The sequence below is a fragment of the Callospermophilus lateralis genome, chromosome 4, assembly GCF_048772815.1.
Source record: "Callospermophilus lateralis isolate mCalLat2 chromosome 4, mCalLat2.hap1, whole genome shotgun sequence".
Lineage (NCBI taxonomy): Eukaryota > Metazoa > Chordata > Mammalia > Rodentia > Sciuridae > Callospermophilus > Callospermophilus lateralis.
The window spans coordinates 67499265-67524701 of record NC_135308.1 but is presented as its reverse complement, the minus strand read 5'-3'; the positions used below and the strand labels follow the sequence as shown (position 1 = coordinate 67524701).

The 25437-nt window shown below is 38.6% G+C and overlaps 1 protein-coding gene across 1 annotated transcript; it reads left to right on the top strand.

The window, feature by feature from the left end:
• The first annotated feature begins 267 nt into the window (after nucleotides 1-267).
• LOC143398280 (maestro heat-like repeat-containing protein family member 7) lies at nucleotides 268-24620 on the top strand. The gene is made up of 11 exons (XM_076855285.1): nucleotides 268-432; nucleotides 1330-1484; nucleotides 1750-1885; nucleotides 2650-2843; nucleotides 3923-4040; nucleotides 4434-4574; nucleotides 4893-5018; nucleotides 16579-16701; nucleotides 17510-17615; nucleotides 19246-19311; nucleotides 24397-24620. Exons 1-11 carry the CDS (start codon nucleotides 268-270, stop codon nucleotides 24618-24620), a joined length of 1554 nt encoding a protein of 517 aa, XP_076711400.1.
• Nucleotides 24621-25437: the final 817 nt, after the last annotated feature.

Below are 25437 nucleotides of genomic sequence, written 5' to 3'. Positions count from 1 at the left end.
AACAGATATCACTAATGATGTGACCTCTTTCTGCCACTGCTGAGCCTCTACAGCCTCTACCTCTGAGTTCCCCACATTGCCTGGAGTTCACTGTTTTCTCCTTCAGATCCCCAAAGACTCTGTTTCCAGTTTAAGTGTCCTCTAGGAGCTGGGCAAGTAATACAGGCCAAGGATAAAAGTGCACCTTGCTCCCAAGCGGGGTTCTCCCTTGTTCATGACCAGAAAGGACATCCCAAGACCTAACAGGCAGGAGGCCTGCCCAGACTGATGTCCTTGTTTCAGGCATTTGCAGAGTACTTCACCCAGATCCAGCTCACCAACCTTGTGCTGACAGCCATGAATGACCTAACTGACAGCGAGTCCAAGGTGTCTCTGGCTGCAGCCCAGCTAATGAGTGCAGTTATGAAAGAACGGGGAAGAGACATGCTAAAGGTAGTGTGGAGCTGTGGCAGGCTCCTGAAAACAGGAACCCTGGCTTCTTTCCTGACTCTCTTATTAACTAGCTAAAGGGCCTCACACAAGTCCCCCTCCCCCTCCCTTTTTTTTTTTTTTTTGGCTTAGTTCACTCACCTACAACTTGTATCCTTGGACTGAATTTTTCCTCGGGTTCCTGTGAGCTCTGCTTCCTCTCTTGGACAGGTGGCTTCTGGCTCCACAGTTAACAACAGAGATGTATACAGGTGTAGGCATATGGAGGACTCAACAGTAGAAAGAAACACAGTTGGGAGCATTTACCTTGATTCCCTGTAGTAATGGACTGCAAAATAGCAAGTTTGTGGAATGATTCTGACATTTGAATTTTTTTTTAGGTTATCATGTACAAATGGGAAGGTTTTGCATATAAATCTGTTTCCTTCTTTATTGAAAAGGACTTTAAAATGAGGTCACCTGGGTCACTGTTCCTTTTATATAGACTTTATAGGGATGCATGGACTATACTAAAAGGGTTTTCCAGAGTCCATGTATTAGGGACCTGAGGAACAGGGTAGAGCTTGTGGTCCCACTACTGCCAATGCCAACCATTGCTGCAATTTTGGGGGTCAAAACCTGGGATAGGAACACTGAAGTGTCCCTAGGGCTTTTGCCTTTCCCCTAGAGGATCTGGTCCCTCCTGAGTAACCAAGTAACCTCCTCTGTAGGCTTTGGGGTTGTGGGCAGGTATCTGGATTGGTACTTCTGAACTTCATTCTGTGGCGCCTGCTGGTATGGCCCCTGGCAGGGCACTGGCAAGATTACAACAAAGGACCCCTTGAATTTGGGGAAACTTAAATTGGTAGGGGACAAAAGCTGAAAGGAAGGAGTTAGGGAGACTTTTGGTTCTCCCTGCAGATCGAGGAGATTGTGGAGTGCATTCTTGAACGGCTCAACTCTCAGCTGGAGCCCAGCACAAAGGAGGAAACCCTACAGGCCATGAGCTCACTAGCAGGCAGCAACACCCACACCGTGGTGCCTATGCTGCTCAACAAACCCCTGCCTTGGGATAGGTACCTCTTCATCGTCCAGGGGCACAGTCTTCTGCTCAGTAGATCTTCTCCCCATCCACCTTAAACACAACAAAAATCACCCCTCTAGGGTGCTTTCTGTCTCCCTCCTTTCTGTTTTGTCCCAGTCATGTTCTTTGGCCTGTCTACTTGGGTCTCACTCCCTCCAGCCCCTGAGAACTGTTGGTTTTTCATGGGCCTGATAATAAACTAGTCCTAGGAGCATGATCACCAGGGCCTGTGACATAGCTTTCCCTGGGTCCTACAGAACCCAACTGGCCCTGTGGAAGGCATTTGGCACCCAGCGAGAAACGACAATAAATGTTCTGCAGCTGCTTATGGGCGTCTTGGAGAAGACCTACACCAGAGAAGAACGGAAGGAGATGTCCTTCCAGCCTGTGGCGGTCAGTACAAAGGAAGGGGAGGGGGTCCTGGACTTAGTGTTCTAGGAACCTATGGGCAGAGCTGAAGACCCAAGGGCTTGGCCTGAGTGGCCAAGCAGGCTTTGGGGAGGAGCAAAGAGAAGAGTGTTAACATTGGAATCACTGATGCACTTTGGCCTCCTTTTTGTATATTTATACCAAGGACTGCAGAAAGGCAGGACAAGGAAATTGACATGCAAGGTTAAACAGCTTTTTTTGTACCCTGATTCTATGCTGGGATCATTTTGCTGAAGGCCTAATGTGGGAACGGGGGAATGGATGATAGTCATTTGGTCATAAATCGGGGTAGACAAAGTTTGCCTTAATTTATCTTCTGCTGAATGGATTACCTCTCATTTTCCCTTACTGTGTTTCTTCTTCCCTGTCTCTCTCCCTCCTCCCTCCCTCCCTCTTTTCGTTCTTTTATGAAGATATGGGGTCTTGCTATGTTGCCCTGTCTTACCCTAAAATCCTGGGCTCAAGCAATATTCCTGCCTCAGCTTCCCAGTTAGCTGGGACTATAGGTGTACCTTATTACCTTTCATTTTCTAATGTCAGATGAACAGAAAAGAAAGTAGATTGCATATGTATTGTCCCCTCATTTCTCTAGGGAGGAGTATTGGTTTCCAGACTGAATCAGAGTGCTGTGTGGCTGTGGGGTAGGGCAGGGTTGTAGCCTGGGCTTTCCAAGTGAAGAGTCTGAGTGGTTGTGGCCCAGGCTTGGCCATTTGCCTTCCCCTTCCCAGGTAGCATGTGCCTTATGTGAGATGCTCTCAGAGACCATATGCCAGGAGGCTGTTCAGGAGCTATACCCACGACTATTGCTGTCTGTGCTGTGCCACCTCTACTGGGTGATTGAGCAACGTTCTCCACAGAAGATGGTGGTTTACACCAAGGAGGGGTTCCCAGGTGGCAAGAGCAAGCCTTTTGACCCCACTGGGTAAGCCCAATCTCCAAGTGATGGAGCACTGAAACTAACCAGTTTCTGAGAGCCCTGCTAATCCCTTTGAGAGGACGAGAGCAGTAGAGGGGGAGATAGACCATGGGTGTGGGTGCTGGAGCATGCATTCTTGTACTGACTCACACAACAGTTCATGCCCATGAACCAGTCACTGCACATGAAAAGATTCAGTTTAGATGGCAAGTGATGGGATAAGACTGTCATTTTCTTCATGTGAGTTGGGCCATTTCAATCAGTCTTGGTTTTGTGCACCAGCTGTGTCATCTTGTACTAGTCATCACTAAAACTCAGTTTACTCATCTGTGAAATGGGGTTTGGATACCCAAATATGTTATTTTATCACATGGAAGTGAAAACAAATTACTGCCAATAAAGCAGAGACATTCTGAATAGGTGGATGTGGAGGTAAAGAGAGATCCTAACCCTGCTTCTGTTTCTTAAGAGAACAGAATTTGAGAACTCTCTGTACTATCTATTATAGTCTCTTTCACAAAACTCTGTGGAGGATCACACTTGGAGGGGAGAGTGGATGAGCAATTGGAGTTGGGTTTCGTGGAGCTGTGAATTTTGTTGGCAGTAAAGCCAAACATAGCAACCAGAGCCAAGAACTATAACCTAGCTTGCCAACAGAGGGTTTGCAAACCAGGACACAACCCCTTATATATCCCTCTGGTCCCTTCTTTTTCATAAACTCAATTGCGGTGGCCTTCAGTTGTGCCTTGGAGGTAGTCAAATTGGTGTTCAAGGCGGCTGCATATGATGAAGTGGTAGTCTATGCCAATGAACATCAATGCTGGGAACTCCTGTCCAGCCCCAAATCTTACTACATAGGTATCATGGACTTGACAAGGTGGGACCATTTCCCCAGCACCCCTGAAAACTCCAGACTCTGACTCCAGTCTCCCAGATCCCAGTAACCTTTGACTCTACCTTCCCCATCTCCAAGCCCTCTGGTCTTCTGATCTCACAGCCCTCATATCTTCCCTGTCCTGTGCATTCTGGTTCTGGTTACTCCTCTCCACTTCCAGCAACTTCTGGTTTCATGTGTCCCTTCCCAGTGGCATCGTGAAGAATTGTGAACCCTTTATCCTGCACCGAATCGTGAGCCATGTCAGGAACCTACTCTATAGCTCAGATGATCATCAGAAGGTCATGGCCAGGACCTTCTATGTGCAGGTGAGGGGAGAGGTCACCAGCTCCAGCCATTAATTTGCTGCAGTTGAGGATTATGTAATTTGCCCCAGAAAGGACAAAAGAATAGAATCAAGCCATTAAAAATGGGTTCCCTTCCCTGCTACTTCAGTGGCCTGGTGAAAAGAGGCATGAAAAACTGGAGAGGAGGTTATCAGATCTAGAATAATCATGAATCTGAGCATCAGATTAAAAATTCCAGCCTCATCTCTATCATGAGGCTAAATTCTCACCCTTAATCTCTTTACCCCTATGTACAAATCTGTACTGCTCTCAACTGGACATACTCCTGACATGAGTATGGCACCTGAGGATGTACTAGATGAGTTCTGAGTACTCATAAACTTTTTTCTATCCATAATTCCCTTGTCCCCACAGCTCCTCTGGCACTCGTCAGTAGCAAAGATAATAGGGCAAGATTTTGTGGGTGATCTAATCAGATGGATCAAGGAGCCCAACCTCATCATGAAAGAAATCGGTCTTCGAGGAATCAGTAACCTGGCACTACACCCAGGAAATGTGAGCCAGTAGGACCCAAAGGATCCAATGCTAGTCCTGAGCCTTTGATTCACCTTCCTTGGGTCTCTCAGCAGTACAGGAATTTATGAATTTTTCACTCCCTCACCCCAGGGCATCACAACATTTAGTTTTTAGACCTCCATCCACTTGTCCTAAAATCGCTCCAATACCATTCAAGCCTTCCCTTTCCATTCCTTGAAAATCACCTTTGATTTCCCAGGTGGTTTGCCTTATGCACCATCTGCTTTCTCAAACCTGGTTCCCAGAATGTTGTTTAATTCCCAGAGTGATGAGTGATCTCTGCCTTCTTCCAAATAGTCAGAGATACTTCAGAGCCTGGTTCCACTTTTGCGAGACTTACTGAATAACGAGGTGCGAGTAGCAGTGCAAGCAGTGAAGACCCTGCGGAATATCATCTACCACGGGCAAGGGGAGGACACCAAGGTGGTCTTTTGTAACATCTCCAGGCAACTGCGTCCGCTCATCAATGATGTATGGGTCTAAGTTCCTGGATCAGTTGGGAACAGTGTGGGCTGGGACTGAATATGAACCTCAGAAGCTGAACTAAGGATATTGGGTTGGAGTTTAGGGATGATGGTGCAACACTGAGCTAACTGAGGGGCAGAGAAAAGGAGATTTGGCAGGATGTACCCCAAATATATCCCTACCACACACAACTGTTCATTTACTCTTACCATATGTTCCCCAAAGGAGCCACTGATCCAACAATACAAATGTAGCATAATGATAGTTGGTTCTGAGTCCCAGTGTCTCCTGCAGATTCCATTCATGACATGAAGGGTAGAGAGAAGATGATGATCCTACTCTCCTCCCAAATAATACAAGGTCCTTAGAATGCTTGGGTTCTTGTGGCAAAAGAAATTTGAGACTCAGAAATGATTTTATAATTATAATGCTTTCAGTTTTCATGTGACAATGTCTTCAATTTGCCTAGTTTTCTTCAGGATTCAGTGGGTTATAATACGTCTAGCCATACATTTGATTCTTTTTAGCCTGTTTAGGGTTCACCAATCTATATCTTCCACTAAATTTGGAAAATTTTTAGTTTTTTTGCTGTTTGTATTGCATTTAAATTACATGCAATATATTCATTTTCACATATTAATTCAAGCACATCACATAATTTGGTCCATTTCATTCCCCAATACTACTACTTTCTCTTCCCTTCTTCCCTATTCCTCGTCCCCTTCCTCTGCTCTACTGGTTATCCTATTTTCATGTGATTTTTTTCTTCCTTTTTCTATCTATATTCCACATATGAGAGGAAACACATGATCCTTAACTTTCTGAGGCTGACTTATTTTGCTTATCATTATGTTCTCAAGTTGTATCCATTTTCTTGCAAATGACATATATTCATTCTTCTTTGTGGCGAAACAATACTCCATTATGTATTTATACCACATTTTCTTTATCCATTAATTTGTTTATGGATACCTAAGGTTGGTTTCTTATATAACTTGGCTATTTTGAATCGTGCTATAAATATGGATATGCTGAAACTATTTCTTTGGACAGATAATATAGAGTGGTATAACTGGATCATCTGGTGGTTGCATTCCGATCCTTTGAGGAAACTCTGTACTGATCTCCATAGTGGTTATGGTATTGCTATTTGTATTTACGATACCAGCAACAGGGTATAAGTTTTCCTTTTCCCCCACACTTTTACCAACATTTATTATTATTTGTAGTTTTGATATTGCCATTGAAGTAGAGTGTGATGAAATCTCAGCTTAGTATTGTTTTGCATTTCCCTGATTGTTAAGATGTTGAACATTTCCCTTATATTTGTTAGCGAATTTGTTTTTCTTTTGAGAAATGTTTGGTTGATTTTCCTGTTTAATGATTGGGTTATTTTTTTTTTTTTTTGGTGGTAAGTCTTTTGAGTTCTTTATTCTGGATATTAATCCTCTGTCAGAAGAGTAGCTGGCAAAGATTTCCTCCCACTCTGTAGACTCTATTCACACTCTTAATTATTTTGTTTGCTGTGTAGAAGCTTTTAATTTGGGACCATCCCATATATTAATTCTTGACATTGTTCCCTGAGCGTTAGGAGTTCTACTGATGAAGTCATTGGTTCTGCCTTTATGTTAGAATGTTGATCCTTTTTTTTTTTCAGCAGTTGCAGGGTCTTTGATCCATTTCAAGATGACTTTCAAGCAGGGTGTCAGATGGAGAACTAGTTTCATTCTTCTATATATTGATGCCCAGTTTTCCCAAAACATTTGTTAAAAAGTCTGTCTTTTCTCTAACAAAGGTTCCTGGCATCTTTGATAAGGATCAGATGACTCTATCTGAGTGTGTTTGTTTTCTGTATCTTCTAGTCTATTCCATTGGTCTATGTGTCTGTTTTCATGTAAGTTCCATATAATTCTGTATGCTTTGAAATAGAATATTTCAAATAGAATACCTCCAGTATTGCTGTTTGTATTCAGTATTGTTTTGGTCTTGAGCATTTTTTACTCCTCCATATGAATTTTTGGGGTTTTTCTTTTTCTATGAAGAACGTAATTAGTATCTTGATGGGGATTTCATTGAATTTGTAGACTGCTTTTGATAATATGGCCATTTTTTATGCAGAAATACAAATATTATTTATTTTTCTTTGATAACCCAGTAAAACTTTTAAAATTTATTTATTCTAATTTGTTATATATGACAGCAGAATGCATTGCAATTCAAAGTACACAATTTTTCATGTCTCTGGTTGTACACGAAGTAGAGTTACATGATTTGTGTCTTCATACATGTATTAGGGTAATGATGTCCATCTCATTCCACCATCTTTCCTACCCCCTGCCCTCACCCTTCACCTCCCTCCCCTTTGCCCTATCTGAAGTTTCTCCATTCCTCACATGCTCCCCCTGCCATCCCCATTATGGATCAATATCCTCATATCAGAGAAAACATTCAGGACTTCATTTTTAGGGATTGGCTTACTTCAGTTAACATAATAGTCTCCAACTCCATTCATTTACCTGCAAATGCCATCATTTTATTCTCTTTTAATGCTGAGTTATATTCCATTGTGTATGTATACCACAGTTTCTTTATCCATTTATCTGCTACTTCAGTGGCCTGGTTAAAAGAGGTTGGTTCCACAATTTTTAGCTACTGTGAATTGTGCTGCTATAAACATTGATGTGGCTGTGTCACTAGTTATTATAGTATGCTGTTTTTAAGTCCTTTGGGTATAAACCAAGGAGTGGGATAGTTGGATCCAAATGGTGGTTCCATTCCCAGTTTTCCAAGGAATCTCCATACTGCTTTTTATATTGGTTGCACCAATTTGCAGTCCCACCAGCAATGTATGAGTGTGCCTTTCTCCCACACCGGCATTTGTTGTTGTTGTATTCTTAATAGCTGCCATTCTGACTGAAGTGAGATGAAATCTTACAGTACTTTTGATTTGCATTTCTTTAATTGCTAGAGATGTTGAACATTTTTTCATATATTTGTTGATTGTATATCCTCTTAGAAGGGTCTGTTCAGTTTCTTGGCCCATTTATTGATTGTTTTTTTTTGGTGTTAAGATTTTATTTTTATTATTTATAAGTGACAGTGGAATGCATTACAATTCTTATTACACATATAGAGCACAATTTTCATATCTTTGGTTGTATACACAGTATATTCATTCCAATTCATGTCTTCATTCCTGTACTTTGGATAATAATGATCATCACATTCCACCATTATTAGTAACCTCAGATCCCCCTCCCTTCCCCTCCAACCCCTCTGCCTTATCTGGAATTTGTCTGTTCCTTCCCTGCTCTTGCTCCCTATCCCACTATGAATCAGCCTCCTTATATCAAAGAAAACATTCAGCATTTGGTTTTTTGGGATTGGCTAACTTCACTTAGTATTATCTTCTCCAATTCCATTCATTTAACTGCAGATACCACGATTTAATTCTCTTTTATTGGTGAGAAATATTCCATTGTGTATATTTGCCATATTTTTAAATCCATTCATCTATTAAAGGGCATCTAGGTTGTTTCCATAGTTTAGCTATTGTGAATTGTGCTGCTATAAACATTAATGTGGCTGTGTCTCTGTAGTATACTGTTTTTAGGTCCTTTGTGTATAAACAGAGGAGAGGGATAGGTGGGTCAAATGGTGGTACCATTTCCAATTTTCCAAGAAATCTCCATAATGCTTTCCATATTGGCTGCACCAATTTGCCTTCCCACCAGCAATATATGAGTGTATCTTTCTCCCCACATCCTTGCTAACAATTATTGTTGTTTTTATGCATAATAGCATGTTAATGATGTTAAGACACGTTTCTGTTATCCCTAGTTTTTCTAGTATTTTGAACATAAAGGGGAGTGCTGTATTTTGTCAAATTCTTTTTCTGCATCAAGATGATCATATGATTTTATCTTTAAGTATATTGATGTGATATATTACATTTATTGATTTCCATATGTTGAAACAACCTTACATCCCCCGGATGAATCCCACTTGATCATGGTGCACAATCTTTTTGATATGTTTTTGTATTCAATTTGCCAGAATTTTATTGAGAATTTTTGCATCTATGTTTATTAGAGATATTGGTCTGAAATTTTCTTTTTTTGATGTGTCTTTGCCTGGTTTTGGAATCAGAGTGACATTGACCTCATAGAATGAGTTTGGAAGTGCTGCCTCTTTTTCTATTTCCTGAAATAAATTGGAGAGTATTGGTATTAGTTCTTCTTTAAAGGTCTTGTAGAACTCGGCTCTGTATCTGTCCGGTCCTGGGCTTTTCTTGATTAGAAGACTTTTGATATGGTGTCTGCTATTTCATCACTTGAAATTGATCTGTTTAAATTGTGTATATCATCCTGATTCAATTTGGGAAAATTATATGACTCTAAAAATTTGTCAATGCCTTTGATATTTTCTATTTTATTGGAGTACAAGTTTTCAAAAATAATTTCTGATTATCCTCTGTATTTCTGTAGTGTCTGTTGTGATATTTTCTTTTTCATCATGTATTTTAGTGATTTGAGTTTTCTCTCTCCTTAATCAGCATGGCTAAGGGTCTGTCAATTTTACTTTTCAAAAAACTAACTTTTTGTTCGTCAATTTTTAAAAATTATTTCTTTTATTTCAATTTCATTGATTTCAGCTCTGATTTTAATTATTTCCTGTCTTCTGCCGCTTTTGGTGTTGATTTTTTCTTTTTCTAGGGCTTTGAGATGTAGTGTAAAGTCATTTATTTGTTAACTTTTTCTTCTTTTAAGGAATGAACTCCAATGCAATGAATTTTCCTCTTAGAACTGCTTTCATAGTGTCCCGGAGATTTTGATATGTTGTATCTGTGTTCTCATTCACCTCTAAAAAGTTTTTAATCTCCTCCTTGATGTCTTCTCTAACCCATTGTTCATTCAGTAGCATATTATGTAGTCTCCAGGTGTTGGAGTGGATTTTATTTCTTATTTTATCATTGATTTCTGATTTCATTCCATTATGATCTGATAGAATACAGAGTAGTGTCTCTATTTTTTATATTTGCTAAGAGCTGCTTTGTGGCATAGTATATGGTCTGTTTTAGAGAAGGATCCATGTGCTGCTCAGAAGAAAGTATATTCTCTAATTGAAGGATGAAATATTCTATATATATTAGTTATTGATTGTATTATTGAATTCTATAGTTTCTTTGTTTAGCTTTTATTTGGAAGATCTATCTAGTGATGAAAGAAGTGTGTTAAAGTCACCCAAAATTATTGTGTTGTGGTCTATTTGACTCTCGAACTTGAGAAGAGTTTGTTTGATGAAGATAACTGCTCCATTGTTTGGGGGCATATATATTTATAATTGTTAAATCTTGTTGGTATATGGTTCCCTTGAGTATGTAGTGTCCTTCTTTATTCTTTTTGATTGACTTTAGTTTGAAGTCTACTTCATTTGATATGATGATGAAAACCCCTGCTTTCTTCCGCAGTCCATGTGAGTGGTATGATTTTTCCCAACCCTTCACCTTCAGTCTGTGAATGTTTTTTTCTATGAGATTAGTCTCTTGTAGGCAGCATATTGTTGAGTCTTTTTTTTTTTTATCCAATCTGCTAGTCTATGTCTTTAGATTGGTGAGTTTATGCCATTATCATTCAGGGTTATTATTGAGACATGATTTGTATTCCCAGCCACTTTTGTTTATTTTTGGTATTTATCATGACATGGTTTCTCCTCTGATTAGATTTTCCTTTAGTGTAATCCCTTCCTCTTCTTGGAATATTTTGTTGAGGATGTTCTTTAGTGCAGGCTTTCTAGTTGTAAATTCTTTTAACTTCTGTTTATCTGTTTATCTAAAGCTTAGTTTTTCTGGATATAAAATTCTTGGTTGGCATCCTTTTTCTTTCAGAGCTTGGTATATGTTGTTCCACAATCTCCTGGCTTTGAGAGTCTGGGTTGAAAAATATGCTGAGATACAAATTGGTCTCCCCTTATATGTGATCTGATTCCTCTCTCCTGCGGCTTTTAAGATTCTATCCTTATTCTGTATGCTAGGCATTTTCATTATAATGTGCCTTGGTGTAGATCTGTTGTAATTATGTACATTTGGTATCCTGTGAGCCTCTTGTATCTCCAATTCGTTCTTTATGCTTGGGAAATTTTCTGATATTATCTCATTGAAGAGATTGTGCATTCCTTTTGTTTGAAACCCTGTGCCTTCCTCTATCCCAATAACTCTTATATTTGGTCTTTTGATGCTGTCCCATAATTCTTAGATGTTCTGTTCATGGTTTCTAACTTTCTTTACTGTGTGATCAACTTTATTTTCCAGATTGTATACTTTGTCTTCATTATCTGACGTTCTTTCTTCCAAGTGATCTAGTTTGTTGGTTTCTATTGAGTTTTTTAATTTGATTTATTGTATCCTTTATTTCAAGTATTTCTGACTATTTTTTTTTCAGAGTCTCTATCTCTCTCAAAGTAATCTTTTGCTGCCTGTATTTGCTCTCTTATCTCATTGTTGGAGTGATTAGTTTTTGCCTGTATTTGCTCATTTAGGTCATTCTTTAATTCACAGATCATTTTAATTATGAACCTTCTGAACTCCTTTTCGGACATTTCATCAACTTTGCTGTTCATGGGTTCTATTACTATAGTATCCTGGTTTGTTTGAGGCACTTTCCTCCCCTATTTTTTCATGTTGTCTATAGGAGTGATCTGTATTGAGGCCCCTCACAAATGTGGTGTTTACATTTTTTGTGTTTTCTTCTCTTTGCTCTTGCTAGATAAGTGGGACCTGAAACCCTCACTAGTCATTTCTACTTGAGGTCTGGTTGTTGGTTTGGGGTTTTTCTCTCTCCATTCTTTTATAGAAATTTGAAGTGGATTAAATTGTGTGTGGAGCAAGGTTTGTTATCTCTTAGCTGAATTGGGGGTGTAGCTCAGCAGTGTAGTGTCTACCCGGTGACCTTGGAACTTCACACTGGATTTCCACCACCTCACAGAAATGAGGGAAATAAATAACAAAAGCAGCCTATAATAAGCAGCATTAACATAAATACTAAGTGCTTACTATGATATTTACAACACTAATAATCACAAAAGCAGTAATGGTGGTGTAAGAAATTAACAACAGCAACAATAACAAACATCTATGAATGAGATATAGCATTAAAGAAAACGCCAGGTGTCAACTGTGACATCTACCACACTCATAACTGCAACAACATTAATGAATGTTGGGGGCAAAAATTATATAAACTAAATAGTTTTAAAAGATGGTGAATCACAGTTCATTAAAATAAAATGGGTTAGGAATACAAAAGAGAGTTTAGAATATTCAAAAAGTAAAAAGAGAGATATTGCAAGTGAAGGCCAAAGAGAAGGAGGCTTGGCAAGCAAAACAAAATGGCTCTCAGCTTTCCTGTTCATCAGTACAAGGAACAATGGAAAAGGAGGTACTTTCACTTGGAGTTTTGTCTACACAGACTAAATCAGTGCACATTCACAGAGCAGGCCTGATATGAGTTCTAAAAGAGAAGGTCCTATGCTTAGGGTCTAGCTATGATAAAAAAATTTGGAACTTTGTTGGGTATATCTAGTCTGGGGAGATTAGATCAACACACTTCTATCGCTGGGAAGAGGCCAATTCCTACTGGGTGTCTGGATCTTGGAGGCTTCCTCAGAATTCTAATAGAGTAGAGCAGTCAACTGTGCTGGGGAGAAGTGGTGTAGCCAGTCTTGTGCACTGCACCATCCACAAATATGGCCTTCAAACGCTCAGACCCTGAATCCAATCATGCTTAACAGTTTTCTGATCCTCTTCATCAGGTCACATGAGTCACCAGACTCACAGGGTCAGCAAGTTGTACTCCCAGTCATATCTCTGGCCAGAATCTTCTTGGATCCAATCTTCTCTGTGCCTGTTTCAATCGTGTTCTGCCAGGGGTACCATAGGCCACACAATAGGTGCCAGTTGGGACAGGGAGGCAGTGTTTGCTATGACTTCCTAGGTTCCCATGCAGCAATCTCAAGCATGATTGCCACGTGATGGCTCCCTGCCTTAGGTCTCCACTCGTAAGTTGAGAAACATGACTACTTTTCAAACACCACCTTCCTTTGGAACCTCTGAGCTTAGCTAAGTTTCGATTGCCTTGCTATTCTACATGTGTTCCTGTGCCAACTTGTCCACCATGGTTCTCATTCTTTTCTTCTGTGGATTCTTTTTCCTCTGTAGCACTATTGCTGCCACAGCTGCGCTCTAGTATACTCTTCTTGTCTTCCATTCTAAACACCGGAATTTATGGGTCTCTCTGAGTCTGTAACTGTCCATTATTGAATTTCAGTAAATTCCCTGCTAAGAAGCAGTATCACCATCTTTCAGTTTTGAACTACAGAGCAACTGGAAGTTGCAGCATTTGTCTCCTATGACATCTTTGTCCCTTTAGTATTTATTTTCTTTCTTTCTTTCTTTGTATTGGGGATTGAACCCAAGGGTATTTAAACAGTGAGTCACAACCCCAGGTCTTTGTATGTTTTATTTTGAGATAGAGTCTTGCTAAGTTGCTGAGGCTAGCTGCAAACTTGCAATCCTCCTGCCTCAGTCTCCTGAGCCACTGGGATTACAGGCATGTGCCACCATGTCTGGCTAAATTATTATTTCTAAAAAAAAAAAAATTCAGCTCCAAAGTGTTTATCCTGTTCTTCTAAGGCTCTGTTGACACAATTGTGAGACCTTTTGTTATTGTCTTTTGTGTAGTCACAACATTCTTTTTACTTTGAAAATTTTTTCTCAGTTCAGAGTGTATGATTTTTGTTGATCTGAACTTAAAGAAGTTTACTGACTCTTGCTTTCAAAAATTTTTATCAGATAATTCCAACCCCTGTTTCCTCTTGACTTGGCATATACATTGGCTCTTTACATGTGAATTGAGATTTTCCTGGGGTTTTTCTCTTCCCCCTGGGGACACAGTTCCTCCCAGTGGAAAATAAGTGTCTCTCCTTCAGAGTTTTGGCTCCTACAGGCTCTCATTGGAAGCCTGCTGCAAGGGGGCCAGGAAAGAAAAGAAATCCAGGATTTCTCCACTTTTCTTTGAGAATATTTTGTTCCCTTGTAGTTTCCTTTGGCATTCACTGTAGGGATTCTTGTGGAGCTCTATCTGTGGCCCATTGTGACTGGCTGCATTTCCTAGGTCCCAGAGTTATTGAGACCAGTAATGCTCTCCTTCTTCAGGAACAACTGCTTCCATTTTGGCCCCTGAGGATTTCTGCCTTTTTCATATCTCATCTACCCATTTTAAAATACTTTTCGTATATATTATCTAGTACTTAAAGGTACTTATAATAGGAACGTTGTTATGTTTTATATTGAATTTATAGTCTAGCCAAGAAGCAGTAAGTGGCCATTTGCACAGGGGCAGTCTGGCAGCATGGAAAGATCAGGGTGCCGGACCCCTAAGATGTAAGTGGCCGACTTTGTGTTAAGCCATTTGAACTGAGGTGAATTACTAAGGCAAAGCTTTCTAGTTTTATCATCCATAAAATTTTCTTCTTTTGTTTAGCATGTGTGCCTTTCTCTTCTTTCTAATTCTTTGAAATCTCCTTGTTTCTTAATTCTTTTTCTTTGTATTTTCCATCTCTTTTTTTCTTTGGAAGAATTCCTGAGCTGACTCTTTTCTTCTTACAAATTAACCGTTTTAGCTGTGGTTTTTTCTGCTATTCAATCCATCAACTGAATTAATTATTATTATTTTTTAATGAGATAGGTGATCTCTTCTGGTTGATGAGCTATATTATACCAACAGCTATTATATTACTTTTGGGAATATTGCCTTTATCTTATAAGGATACTGCCTTTCCTTTTTCAGTATCAAGTGTAATGTCAAAACTTGTATTTCTAAGCACTATAAAAATGAACTCTTTTTTAGAAAACCTTTCTGAAGATTCAATTATACTCCTAATTTTTGTTCAGTTATATTATTAACTGTGTCCTTAAATGCTAGATTCTTCTATTGTTTATAAAATATGATTCCTTTGTTTTGTAGCATTAGTTTTCCTAGATGTGTGCTGAATCTTAATATTGAGTTCTGGCATTTTCATATGAGAGATTTTGTTGAAGGCGGTACCAATCTATCATTATTATGGCTATTGCTGGGGGAACATCCAGTGGTACATGGATAGTTGGACAGGCAATCAGTAGCAGTCTTCCTGATCTTCCTGGATGTTATTGGATAGCTGGGAACTGTACAATCTCTCTATTGGTTTCCTAGAGTTTCCTGAATTTCTTGTATTCACAGCACCCCAGCTCAGAGTATTTCCAGACCTACTGCCCCCTTCTGTAGCAGCTCTGACCTATGATGTCTACTTGAATTCTAGTTCTTTCAGCTGCTTGTCTTTCCAAGAAATCATGCATCCTCCTGGGGAGGGATCCTGTTTAGTAGTCCACATCCATTATAAACTTAAAAATAGATATCTACTATTTCTTGTAGGGATTTGGTGTAGGAAGAGATGACTTCACTCATCTTGAGCTACTCTACATGTGACTTTTTTTCTGTTTTATTTATTTATTTTTGCCATTATGCTAAAATGTATACATTCAACTGTTGAAATGTTCTTTTGTTTTGTTTTGTTGGTTCAGGTACTGTCTTGTCTTATTTCACTATGTCTCTATTATTTGACATTGGGCCTAGTTCATGATAGGTACTCAGTAAAGATTTGTTCAATTAATATAATCCTGAAAATGTACAAAACTCAGATTCTTGTGCTCATTGTAAATGGACACAAGCTAATGTATGTTTGAGCACTTTTATTTATAGTGTAAGTAGGATAACTCTGTTTAAAAATTTGACCTTCTTGAGTTATACCCTTAGAAGGGGACAAAGTTAGAAGCCGTAGATATATAGTCCACGGCAGAACTGAGAGGAAGACCTAGCTTCCCTGATTTACTAGCTGTAGGGATCTAAAGAAAATTATTCAAACACTCAACTCATGTTACCTTGACATAATGTAACACAAGGCAATGGGTGTGCTGTGAACATGGACAGTGAGATATGGGAGGAACGAAGCCAGGCCAGACAGGGCCAGGAAACTACTGCCATCTCTTCTCTATTTTGTGCATCATGGCAGGAGAGGGACCAAGTGAGGATCTCAGCCATCTCTGCCTTAAGTTACATGTTACGCCGAATTTTCAAATTGAAGCCTGGGTCCTTTGTTCGCAAAGAGGTCTTCACTTTTCTAGTCCCATTGCTGCTCAGCATTCAGGACAACAATATTGAGGTGGTTAAGGTACCAGTCACCTCTGTTCTGCCAACCCCAAGCCTGACTCATTCCCCTTTTCTGCTATAGCATACCACCTTTGCTCTTCCCTTTGTCTCCTTTGTCATGAGTCCAATTTTAGCTGTCCAGTCCATCCCCATCTCTTGGACTTCACCCTCTGGGCTGGATCTGGGCACTTGGATCCGCTCCAGTATTCCACTCAGCCCTTGGACCTGGGGAATCATTGTAGTGGGGTTTTGGGGATTCCCTTCTCTCTATCACATAGGCCTGTGGCGGGACCCTGACTGAGTGGACTCACGTGCTTGGCTGGTCATCACTCACAGAGACGTTCCGGCATACCACACTCAGTGATCACATCCAGGTAGTAGGAGAAACTTGCAAATTCCTGGTAAGTGAAAGTCCTTGAGAAAGCTCAGTTAAAATGTTCGTATTGGGGGATGGGGTTGTAGCTCAGTGGTAGAGCACTTGATGGCATATGTGAGGCACTGGGTTCGATTCTCAGCACTGCAAATAAATAAAGGCTTATCAACAACTAAACAAATTTTTTTTTTAAAAAATGTTCTTATTGGCCATGTTGTTAGGAGGACAAAACAGGACTAAGGCTGTTCCTTAGTCCTGTTCTTTTTCACCAATCAATTCTGAGAATCCACATTTAGGATGCTAATGTCCTGGTGTCTGTAATTGATCTTCCCAGAATCACAATCTTTTCCTTAGAGGCTGAAAGATCCTGCTGGATTACTGGATTGTGATAGGATAGAGATATTTGGTTAAAGTGGGTGAAAGAGATGTGGGAAGGATTTTAGGTTGGTAGTCATGATGTTTAGGGTCTGTGGCTCTTAAGAAATCAAGGACAAGCCAGAGATTAGGAATCAGAGTCTATGCAGATTTTGCAGAATTTTGATGTTTATTGCTAAAATGCTCTCTGAAAATAAATAATTAAGGGCTTAGCAATTTGGGTAGTAATGAACAACTGTGTCTTTAGCTCCACATTAGTTCTTTGTCCTTATTCTCTTCTCTTTCATGGAGCAGGTTTCTCTTTATGAACTTTCCGTTGAGTCTGTTGGGGTGGGAGGGGTTGGGATGAAGGAGTCTGCAGGTTCCGTGGACAAGGGTGAGCAGGTGCTGCTATGAAGAGATCTGCAGTAATCCCAGACCTGCCCTCTCCTGCTCAGTACCACCCATCTGTGGCTCCACAGGTGGGCCAGCACAAATATCATCAACTTGGGGACTTACTATTCCAGAGCTTTGGCTTCTTGAAGCGACCACAGCCCTTCCTAAGGGCAGCTGCAGTCAATTTCATAGGTAAGGCAGTGGCACCTGGCAACTCCTCTCTCCCCTCTTTGGCAGGGGAGCATCTTCTGCCAAAGGGCTAGGTCAGAACCATGGTGTGACAGAGCAGATGACCTCCTTTCCTAGCCTTGACCTGATTGGATAGGTTGACATGTGATCCAGCCCCAAATTCTGCTTTAGAAAGGTCCAGAGGAAGAAGAGGAGACTATGCTCCTGTACCCCAGCTCTGTGTGGGTTCCACTACACCATCTGGATTCAGCCTTGTGGACAAGAGAAGTGTAATTTGAAAGAGGAAAAAAACAATTGCTTCCATTAAGACCCCATGGATTTTCCAAAATATTTTTGTTTCAAACTACAATTAGCTGCATGTGTTTAAGTAAAAAAATGTATGCAATTTATATTGGCAAAAAGATTGATGAAAATAATGCCAAAAATTTCACCATTTGGATTTAGTCACTACTGATTCTAGAGACTATTCCCTAAGAATGTGCTACATATCCATATCCCTTCCCACAACAAATACTTTTAAAAGACAGTTTGTTATATTGTTTTTTTCCCTTGCTATATCACAAATGCATAGCATTATATAGCTTCAACAGTATTTTTATAGTTGCATATTATTAATTCTTTTTCATGGATTTATGGAAAAATTTAATCAGTCCATACTTTTGAATATTGAGACTGTATATTTAAAAATATTTTTAAGCAGGTATGCAGTGGCAAAATCTCTGCAAGCCATCATGGATTTAAAGTACAAAATTTAAAGTACAAATACTAGGCCCAAAGAGTTTGCAGAATTTTGATGTTTATTGCTAAAATGCTCTCTGAAAAGCTCAAGTAATTTTCAGCAATAGTATATGTGAGTATTCATTTCTACAGACATTTGCCAACCCTGAGTATTATTTTTTAAATCATTAATTTGATAAGTGAAAAAATATTTTAATGTTATTTATATTTAGAAGAAATATATATGTTCTCTTTGCAGAGAAATGGGAACATTATCAATAAGGGTAAAGTTCCATGTACTCTGTTCTCTAGTCTTCTTCTCTACTCCTGAGTGCTCTGTTGTTTTTGATTAATTATGTCTTTATCGGCATCCAAGTTAAATTTTTTTCTATGTTGATTGGCAATGCATATTTCATCTTGGCAAATTTGTTGCCTTGTGCCCCTTGTGCATCTTTCTGTAGGTGTAGGAATCCCATAAAGTTCGACACCTTCATCTAATGCTCTGCTTGTCACCTATGGATGATAACTTTTGGGTCACAGTCTCTCCTGTAACCTAGAATTTTTCTTTTACTAAGACATACCCAGGATGCAAATCTTCTCTTAGAAATATTCTTTACTAAAGATGGTGGAATGAGATGGACATGATTATCCTAGGTACATGAATGACTGCACATATAGTGTGACGCCACATTGTGTACAACTGGAGAAATGAAAAAATGTGCCTCATTTGTGTACAATGAATCAAAATGCATTCTGCTGTCATGTATAACTAATTAGATCAAATAATAAAATACGAAATATTCTTTGCTAACACTGGTTGTAAATATCCTTTTTTTCCCACCACTGATCCTGGGAAAAGAGTCAGCCCAAAGGCCCAGGAATTATAGAAAAATTTTTCTATCTGTTCTGTCTTTAGGATTAACAACTAAGAGCATAAACATGAATTGCATACATGATGATGATGTACAGCTGATACGGCATGGTGAGTCTGGACCTTGTACCTGGGTTCTGAGTTCCACTAGGGGTGGGGTAAGATCCAGTGCAGGATGGAGGACATGTCTTAAGGACATGTGTCATTCTTTTGAAATCTATCTTTATCATCTAAGCGTAATATAAAATAGTACAGAATGGAGAAAATGGAAGAAAGAAACAAATTATTTGCTGTTTTCCTAGTAAGATAGAAACAATGCTCATATTTTGGTGATATATCCTTGCAGTCATTGAACATTATGTGGTGTAGGTGCTTTCACTGCAATAGTGTTGAAGACAAGATTGTCCCTGCCCTTAAAGAACTTGCAGTGTTTTTTCTTTTATATGGCATTAAAATATTTTAGTGTTATTTATATTTAGAAGAAATACATGAATATATTCTCTTTGCAGAGAAATAGAAGCATTATCAATAAGGGTAAAGTTCCATGTACTCTGTGTCCAATCTAGTCTTCTCTCCTCCTGTGTGCTGTGTTGTCTTGTATTATTTTTCTGTGTAATAGTGTGTGTGTGTGTGTGTACATGCATACATATATATACATATACATGGATTATTGTATACACACACACACACACATATATATATACAACTTGTATAAATATGTATATATACAGTATATATAACATATATTGTGTTAGTCAGCTTTATGTAACTATAATAAATATGTGACAAAAATCAAGTTAATAAGGGGGAAAGTTTATTTGGCTCATGGTTTTGAAGTTTTGAGTTCATGACTGATTATCTCCATTGCTTTAGACCTATGGCCTTAGATCTATGGCCAGATAGCGGATCAAGGTAGGGAGCACCTCATGGTCACCAGGAATCAAAGAGAGAAAGAGGAAGAGGCTGTGGTTATACAACCCCCTTGGAGGGCACATTCAATGTCCTAAGACTAGTCCCCTCTTTCCTCATAGGTTGCACCTCCTCCCAATAGTTCTATGTTAGGGAAGCAAAGAGAGCTAGGAAAGGGTTGGGGTCCCAATACCCACTTCTAAGGTACACCTTCCTTCTACTGGGTCCACTTCCTAAAAGGTTCCACCACTTCCCAATAGCTCTGCAGGTGGAAGGCCAACCCTCTAATACATGGGCCTTTTGGGGACATTTAATACCCAAACTATAGAATCTAATTTCTGTGCTTTAGTTAGCAAATATTTTGGTTCTATTTTTAACCCAGAATTTGGATACTATGATTGTTATTATTGTTTTGCACGAACTGTTTTAGGTATTCTTCACCATTCCTTTTTGTTTCACTGACCATCTTTTAGGGAACATTTTTATTTATCCTGGAGTAGATCCTGCAGAAATTCCTTTTTTTAAAAAAATTTTTTTTAGTTGTAGATGGACCTTTATTTTATTTATTTATTTTTATATGGTGCTGAAGATTGAACTCAGTGCCTCACACATGCTAGACAAGTACTCTACCATTGAGCTACAGCCCCAGCCCAAGAAATTTCTGGGATGCTAATATTTAATATTCAGACTCTTGGTAGATGTTTTTTTTAATGTAAGGATTCTCAAAGGAATAAGACAATTTGACACAATTCTAGATCAACAATTACTTTCTCTCAGCACTTTGGAGATATTATACTAGTGTTTTCTGGCTTGCTTTGTTATGTTTGAGAAGCCTGAGGCCATTCTAATTTTTGTTCTTTGTAGCTTATCTTTACATTGACAGAAGTACAGAGAATATTATCATCAACTCCCTGTACCTGTACCCCAGATACAGCAGGTATCAACTCGTGGCCAACCTTTATTTAAAAAAAAATTTTTTTTTTAATTTTCCCACCTATACCCTGTCCCTGGCAGGGTTATTTTGAATTAAATCCAAGACTTCATATTATCCCATCTATAAATAGTACATGTTTCTAAATGATTCTTTTAAAAAACAAAACATGAAAAAAAGGTATAATGGAATAGATTACAAACTATTCAAGAATTGGGAACTGGTTTGAGGCATTTCATCCAAACCTCTGAAGCTACCAGTTTATTTTCTAATGTCTCTGTAGTTAGAAACACTTCAGAGAAGCATTTACTAGCCTTAATTTACAACTCTCCTAAATGCAGATCTGAACCATTTCTCCCAGGGCACAGAAGTTAATTACTGAAAAAAACCAGTATGAGAATTTTCAATTTCTATTTCCCTTTCCATGAACCCACACTCCTGTGTGGTTCTTTAATTGGTACCAAAGTCCCAAGAAAGAGGTAGGGGGTGGGAGTTGGTGGTTTGTAGAAAGAGGAGCCAATATTTCCAGTGTTAGGAAAAAAAATTTTTATCATTACTTTTAAAACTCTTGGTAAGCTCCAATAGCCAATAGACATACCTATGCTTTTTTTGTTGTGAAATAAAATTTAATTTTTTCATTGACATTAAAAAAACACTTTTATATGCTTCAAAGGGTAGCATTGAGAAAACAAAAAGATAAATCACAAAGTTGGAAAAGACTTTTGTATGTCATGCAGTAGATGATCTAGAACAGGGTACTAGAATATACAAGGAACTATTAAAACTTACATCAGGGATTGGGGTGGTGGCTCAGTGGTAGAATGCTCGCCTAGCATGCATGAGGCACTGGGTTTGATCCTCAGCACCACATAAAAACCAACGAAGGTATTCATCTAAAACTAAAGATACATAAATAAATAAATATATTTTAAAAAACTATCATTTAAAAAAAACTTACATCAAATTTGTGGGAAGCAATTGATTTGGACTAGGCAGCAGACTAAACCAATGTGGAATTTATTTATTTTTATTCGAAATAAATGGTTTATTCTTTTTTTATATCTTTTTTGTTGTTCTTTTTAGTTTTACATGACAGTAGAATGTATTTTGACATATTATACATACATGGAGTATAACTTCCCATTCTTGTGGTTGTAGAGTCCCTGGTCTAATGCACAGGTCCTTGATCCACTTTTTGGAGTTTCACTGGTCATGGGTTCATATATGAACATAGGAAAGTTATATTTGATTCATTCTATTGTCTTTCTCAATCCCATCCCCCTTCCCTTCCTCACATTTCCCCCATTCAATCCAGTGAACTTCCACTCCCTCCATGCCCTACCCCAGCCTATTATGAGTCAGCATCCATATATCAGAGAGAACATTTGGCCTTTGGTTTTGAGGAACTGGCTTATTTTTGGGGATTAACTTAGCATAACAGTCTCTAGTTCCATCCATTTACTGGCAAATGCCATAATACATCGTTCTTTATGGCTGAGTAATATTCCATTGTGTTTATATATTACATTTTCTTTATCCATTAATCTATTGAAGGGCACCTAGATTGGTTTGATAGCTTGGCTATTGTGAATTGACTCCATGAACATTTATGTGGCTGTGTCACTATAGTATGCTGATTTTAAGTCCTTTGGGTATATGCTGAGGAGCGGGATAACTGGATAAAATTGTGGTTTCATTCCAAGTTTTCTGAGGAAACTCTATATTGCGTTCCAGAGTGATTGCACCAATTTGCATCCCACTAGCAATGTATGAATGTGCCTTTTCTCCTAAATCCTTGCCAACATTTAATGTTACTTGGATTTTTTATAATTGCCATTTTGACTGGAGTAAGATGGAATCATGGTGTGCGTAGTTCTAATTTGCTTTTCTCTAATTGCTTGTGAAGTTGAACATTTTTTAATATATTTATTGACTATTCATATTTCTTCTTCTGTGAAGTGTCTGTTTGGTTCCTTTGCCCATTTATTCATTGGGTTATTTGTTTTTTTTTGGTATTATTATTTTTTTTTTTAGTTTTTTAATATATATCCTGGAGATTAAAGCTCTACCTGAGGTGCAGGTGGCAAAGGTTGTCCCATTCTCTCTTCATGTTATTGATTGTTTTATTTGTTGTGAAGAAGCTTTTTAGTTTGATTCCATGCCATTTATTGATTATTTATTTTACTTCTTATGCTTTAGGAGTCTTGTTGAGGAATTCAGTTCCTAAGCTGACATGATGGAGACTTGAGCCTACTTTTTCTTCTAGTAGGTGTAGATTCTCTGGTCTAATGCACAGGTCCTTGTGCAAGGGTGACAGGGGACTAATTGGATTTTGTTACATATGGGTTTCCAGTTTTCCCAGCACTACTTGTTGAAAAAGCTATCTTTTCTCCGATGTATGTTTATGGCACCTTTGTCTATTATGAGGTAACTGTATTTATGTGGGTCTGTCTTCTATTCTATTGGTCTTCATGTTTGTTTTGGTGTCAGAACCATGCTATTTTTTATTACTATAGCTCTGTAGTATTAATTTAAGGTCTGGTATTGTAATGCTTCCTATTTCACTTTTCTTGCTAAAGATTTCTTTGGCTATTCTGGGCTTCTTATTTTTCCATATTTTTAATGTCATCAGAACCTTGAATAGGAATTGAATTAAATCTGTAGAGAGATTTTGGTAGTATGGTCAGAGTGGGAAATCTATCTTTCTTGTTTACTACTGTATGCACCGCACCTAGCACAGTGCCTGGTGATAGGAAGAACTCAATAATAGTTGACAAATGAATTAATTATTCTTATGTATAACAGTGAAAAATTAGAGGCAGTTTAATTATTCAGTAATGAGGGTTCATAAAAATGACAATCCTGTGATTTGATCTTATACTGTGTAAACAGGTAAATCTTATGGGAAGAAAAAATGTTATTCTTATTCTTTGTAAAGTTCTATCTTTAATATAAAAAAAGCCCTGCAAGGATAGGCACCAAAATATTAGCAGTATTTTTTCACAGGGTTCTTGATTCCTCTTCCTTCTCCCCACATTTTTTTTTTAAATGGGGTCTTGTTATGTTGCCCAGTCTGACCAGGAACTCCTGGGCTTAAGCAATCCTTCTGCCTCAATCTGATAAATAGCTGAGGCAACAGGAACTCAATATTCTATCCAGCTATCCTTTCCATTTTTAAAAAAACAATCTTTAATATGTTTTCTATAATGAAACCAGCATTACTTTTTTTACAATGCCAAGAATGATTCTAAGTGGAGTTGTACGATAATGGCCTATCATTTGGGTAGGGCCTGAGTGGGGCTAGGTAGACAATCTTCAGGGATCCAGAGTCTAAGTTGACCTCCTTCTGGTTTCAGCTCTTGAATGTGTGAAGAATGATCCCAGAGATGCTATCAAGGTGATAGCCAATGCTATCCTGAAAAAAATAGATGAAGATGTGAAGATCCAGGGTTCCTATGCTTCCAGGCTGAGCCAAATCAGCAGTAACTTCCTCAGAGGTTTTGGCATCAAAACCAGAAAGAGAAAGAAGCACCTGTTTAGGACTGTCAAACGGGAAATAGATATTGATGAGAATCATTAAAACAAAATCTCAAATTGGTTCCAAGTTTCTGAATTCCTTCTCAAACAGCAATTCAGATGGAAGAACAACAGAGATTTTAGTACCAATGTCTAAAGATCCAACTAAACAAGTTGAGCCTATCTAAAATTTGCAGCTGCATAGGAATCACTGAGAATATTTAAAGCTGGGAACCAATACTTTTTCCATTTGTTTGTGGGCATGTCAGTGCTTTTGTCCAATGGGTTGTGCCATTTTGACCATGGAAGATACATTATGCTTCTTGTCCTTTATCTTCCTAGGGAATTGTTAGTTATGGGCAGATACATTTGTCAGGCAAACATTTTCTCATCCCAAGGCTAGCTGGCTTTCTTCCAAATTCCTGGGATCCAACGGTAAGCATGAGTGACTAGAACAACTTTGGAAAGTATGTCCTTCACCATTTGGGAAATGTTACCCATGAAAAAAGACACAGGGTAGCAAACATGAAACTTAGTTTTCAATCTTTTCCTGTACATCCATATACTAGATGTAAATCCCATGTTAGCTTTTTATGTTTGTGACCAAAATATCTTACAAGAACACCTTAAAAGTTTATTTGGGCTCACAGTTTCAGAGGTTCAGTTCATTCAGGTCAGCCAACCTGAATGCTGTAGGCCTGAGTTGAAGCAGAACATCTTAGTATAAGGTGTGGAGGAAGAAAGCTCAGCCCAAGGCTGCAAGGAATTGGAGAGAGAGACAAAATATAGAATCCCCAAGACATGTACCCTGTTTAGTTAACTTTTTTATTGCTGTGACCTGACAAGAAAAATTAGAGGTGAAAAAATTTATTTTGGTTCAT

Excerpts from the sequence above, each read along its gene's own strand:
- LOC143398280 (XM_076855285.1), top strand. The coding sequence starts at position 268 with ATGTCCTTGTTTCAGGCATTTGCAGAGTACTTCACCCAGATCCAGCTC. Across the intron at positions 5,019-16,578 it reads GGCAAGGGGAGGACACCAAG|GCCTGTGGCGGGACCCTGAC; the intron begins GTGGTCTTTTGT and ends TCTATCACATAG. Across the intron at positions 16,702-17,509 it reads GAGAAACTTGCAAATTCCTG|GTGGGCCAGCACAAATATCA; the intron begins GTAAGTGAAAGT and ends GTGGCTCCACAG.